General features: G+C 52.8%; 1 protein-coding gene across 1 annotated transcript; it reads right to left on the bottom strand.

The window, feature by feature from the left end:
* Positions 1-1,443: 1,443 nt before the first annotated feature.
* Positions 1,444-3,035, bottom strand: LOC108354268 (testis-specific serine/threonine-protein kinase 2-like). The gene is made up of 6 exons (XM_017605463.1): positions 3,013-3,035; positions 2,544-2,940; positions 2,348-2,473; positions 2,041-2,288; positions 1,805-1,976; positions 1,444-1,746 (listed from the first exon to the last, which is right to left on the bottom strand). Exons 1-6 carry the CDS (start codon positions 3,033-3,035, stop codon positions 1,444-1,446), a joined length of 1,269 nt encoding a protein of 422 aa, XP_017460952.1.
* Positions 3,036-3,554: the final 519 nt, after the last annotated feature.

Here is a 3,554-nt window from a genome sequence, read left to right as displayed (position 1 = left end):
GGTGGTTGTTTGCTGCTGTTCCCAAAGGACCTAGTGGAGAAGACCACGATCTGGTGGACGAAGTTCTGGTTGCCGGTATAGAGCACCACGAGACAGAAGGAATTCGGAGAGTTGCCTCTCTGATCTGATCAGTGAGCCTCCAGAGCCTCTGCACTGTGCTGCAGATGCATTGTGCAGTTCACACAGTGCGAGTCACACTTCAGAGCACAACACACTGCTACTGTCTGCCATGCTCCTCTCTCTGTAGCATTGAACAGTGCTTCGGTTCTCCCTACTGTTGTAGATGCATTTTTTCGGGTTCCTGGATCTCGGGCACCGTTGGTCGTATGACTCTAANGACTCTAATTCTTTCGCCTGAATTTTTGTTTGAATTAATGTGATTTTTGTGCCAAGTTTGAGCAAAATCGGTGACTGGGAAGAGGTTTTTCGACACACACGTCCAGACAGACAGACGGACACAGAGCGAGATTAAAAGCGAGATTTTTTTCAAAAAAGTCTCGCTAAAAAAAAGTCTCGCTAAAAATGTAGTCTCACTTGTTTCCCCTCATCTCATACTTATGTATTCGCCCATCTAGATCGTCCTCATCAGTAAAGGTCTCTGCCACTACAAAAGTTTTATTTCATGTGTGAAACGGCGATGGAATATTAGTGACACTTAGGTTGGTCATCGGCCACCTCGGCCTCGACGGCCTCCACGACCATTCGCCCGGCCAGCGTCTCCCCCTCGGCCTCGACGGCCTCCACGACCATTCGCCCGGGCAGCGTCTCCCCCTTGGCCTCGACGGCCTCCTTGCCCATTTGCTCGGAGAGCGTCTCCTCCACCTCGCCCATTGAGGGGCTGTCCGGCGCCGCCTTGAGGGCCACCTTCGGGCACCGGAGCTGGACCATCACCATGGCCACCAGCGTTGGGTTCTAGATGTCCTCCTAAGATGCGTCCTACGAACCTATTAAAAAAATTAAATGCCAAAATTAGACAAAATTAAACTTTAGCAATATAGACTAAAGGTTTCCAATGTGAATTACAAAAGCAACTTTTCAAATTAAGTTCAAATATGACTTACCCAAGATCAACTACTTCTTCTCCTTCTCCTTCGGCTGGCGCGTTCGGCTGACCGGCGACCTGTTGCGGGTGCGGATTGGCTGGAGGTCGGGCCACCTCTCTTCGATCTTCTTCCTCCTCGAGCATTGGCTCAGGGCTCGGCGGAGGCAGCTTGACCATGATAGTTTGCTAGGATTGGAAAATTTTCAAACAAGAAGAGATTTCGCTTGCTGACTCGTTTGAGGAAATTGAGAAGGAGGATGTGTGGTGATGATAGTGTGGCAATAGCAAAGAGAGAAAGAGAGGCAGGTTAAAATAGTGGATTCAGTCTAGAGATTCTAATGAGCATCACCAAAGTAGAGGAGCAAAAGATCACCTCATCACCTCCAAACTGGCCAATTACACTATTTGGCCTTGTTCGCAGCGTCTTGAGCTTTCTTAAAGGCCTCGTCGACCCACTTGTGCGCCAGCATCTCCGGCATCTTGATGCGCTTCTCCGGCACCGGCTGCAGCATCAGCGTCAACAGCTCCTTCAAGTCGGCGCTCGGTTTCTCCTTCATTTTGTCCTCAGGCCAGGACCACTTCTGGTCGAGCATTGCCTGCTTCGCGGCGGCCATGTTCTTGAAGTCGAAGGGCACCTCAGTCGTCATCATGATGTAGATGGTGATGCCCAGCGCCCAGACGTCTGCCTCAAAGCCGTTGTAGGGCTGCAGGGAATAGTAGTGTTTAGTTTACCAAGTAATCATCTCTGTGTCAGTTAGTTACCTTCTTTTGTTGAAGCTCGGGACTCATAAAGAGGGGCGTTCCGCAGACTGTCTTCTGCAGCGCTACCGCCGCCCCTTCGTGATGCAGCAGTCGGCTGAGGCCAAAGTCGGCGAGGAGACAGGTGAAGTCGCCGCTGATTGAGGTGGTGCACTTCGCCAGCAGGACGTTTTGGCTGCAGTAAACCAGAGTAATATTAGTGTCATTGCAAGATCTCCCAGTTAAAGTTGTGCACTCACAGTTTGATGTCCCGGTGGGCGATGCCCAGCGAGTGCATGTGATTGACGCCGCAGGCAATCTGTGCGTAGTAGAGCTTCGCCTCCTTCTCCGGAATCATGCCCTTCTTGGCGCAGAACTTGCTGAAGTCGCCGCCGTCGGCCAGCTCCATGAAGAGGTAGAGGCGGTTGCCGTTGCTTGACTGCGTCAGGAAGTGCAGGTACAGCTTCACCACGTACAGGTGCTTGATCTTCTCGTGGATGAACAGCTCCTGTGCAATAGAGAAAGCACTTGTTAGCCTTCAAATGATCACTTTGGTGTTCACTTTACATTTTTCATGTCCTTCACCCGAGCGTCGCTCCACTCCTTGCCCAGCTCGCAGAGCTTACAGGCGACCTTCATGTTCTTCTTCTTGTCTCGCGCCATAAAGACGGTGCCAAAGCCGCCTTGGCCGAGCTGCGAAAAAGTAAATTTGGTCAGTTTGGTAAATTCAGTTTCATTTGTTGCCAAATGCCATTTCGCTCACCTTCTGCTCGATGGCGTAGCCTTGCTTGGTGATGACGTCTTCCTCCGTTTTCATGTCGCCGTCAGGCAGCTTGTACAGCCGAGTAATGTCCGTCGGTTCCATCTTGCTGGGCGTGGGGCCCTTCTCCAGCGGAAAGGCCTTCCCAGGGTCGGCCTTGCCGGCAGCAGGTGCTGCCGCCGCTTTTGCGCCTCCCTTTGCGTCCTTTGCCTTGAGGTCCTTGGCGGCCGCCTTGGGATCCGCTTTTGCTTTTGCATCTTTCGCTGGAGCCGCCTTAGCCGCTGGGGCCGCCTTTGCTGGAGCTGCCTTCGCCGGTGCTTTCGCCTTGTCAGCAGCCTTCGGCGCTGCCTTTGGTGGCATCAGCAGTAGTAGTGGTGGTAGTAGTGGTGACGGTGATACTCTACAAAAATGAAGAAAACGTAATACAAACGTCAATGTTATATAGTCTTCAAAAACTCAAATTCGAACTTACTTGAATGGTTTAGAGCTTTGCATTCAGCAAGTCAACAATGGAGCGGTCGTGGACGCAGGCAAGCTCGTTGACAGACATTGTCAGTTGGTTCGGGAGGGGTGTTCCGGGAACGTGGCAGGTGTAAAGCTGCTAAAAAAGCCTTAGTTCAAGAGACTTGAGAACCAAAACACACAGCCAACATTACCAATGTAGTGGTAGAGGAAGAAGAGCGACTCGACGAACTCCGGCCTGAAGAGATTGTGCGTGTCCGCCGGCCGAACGGTGAACTCCTTCTCGTCGGGCAGCGTGCCGTAGTAGGCGATCTCCGGGGAGAGACCGGTCTCCGTCAGGTTGTACATGTAGTGGCAGGTGCGGGCGAGGTCCTCCGCCACCGCAGGCAGGTACAGCGCCTCGGGGGCCAGCTTTTCTGTCAGCGTTTTCGCCGCCCCGCCGAAGTTCTCCGCCTTGATCTGCAGCTGAGCGAGCAGCAGCACCAGCTCCAGCTGGCCTGAGCCTGAGCCTGAAGCTGTCTGCTCGGTGAGCACCTCAATCGCCCTCGGCAC

Source organism: Rhagoletis zephyria, unplaced genomic scaffold (assembly GCF_001687245.7).
Source record: "Rhagoletis zephyria isolate East Lansing unplaced genomic scaffold, Rhagoletis_zephyria_1.1 Rzeph_scaffold_34582, whole genome shotgun sequence".
In the NCBI taxonomy this organism is placed as follows: domain Eukaryota; kingdom Metazoa; phylum Arthropoda; class Insecta; order Diptera; family Tephritidae; genus Rhagoletis; species Rhagoletis zephyria.
This window is presented reverse-complemented; position numbering and strand designations above follow the sequence as displayed.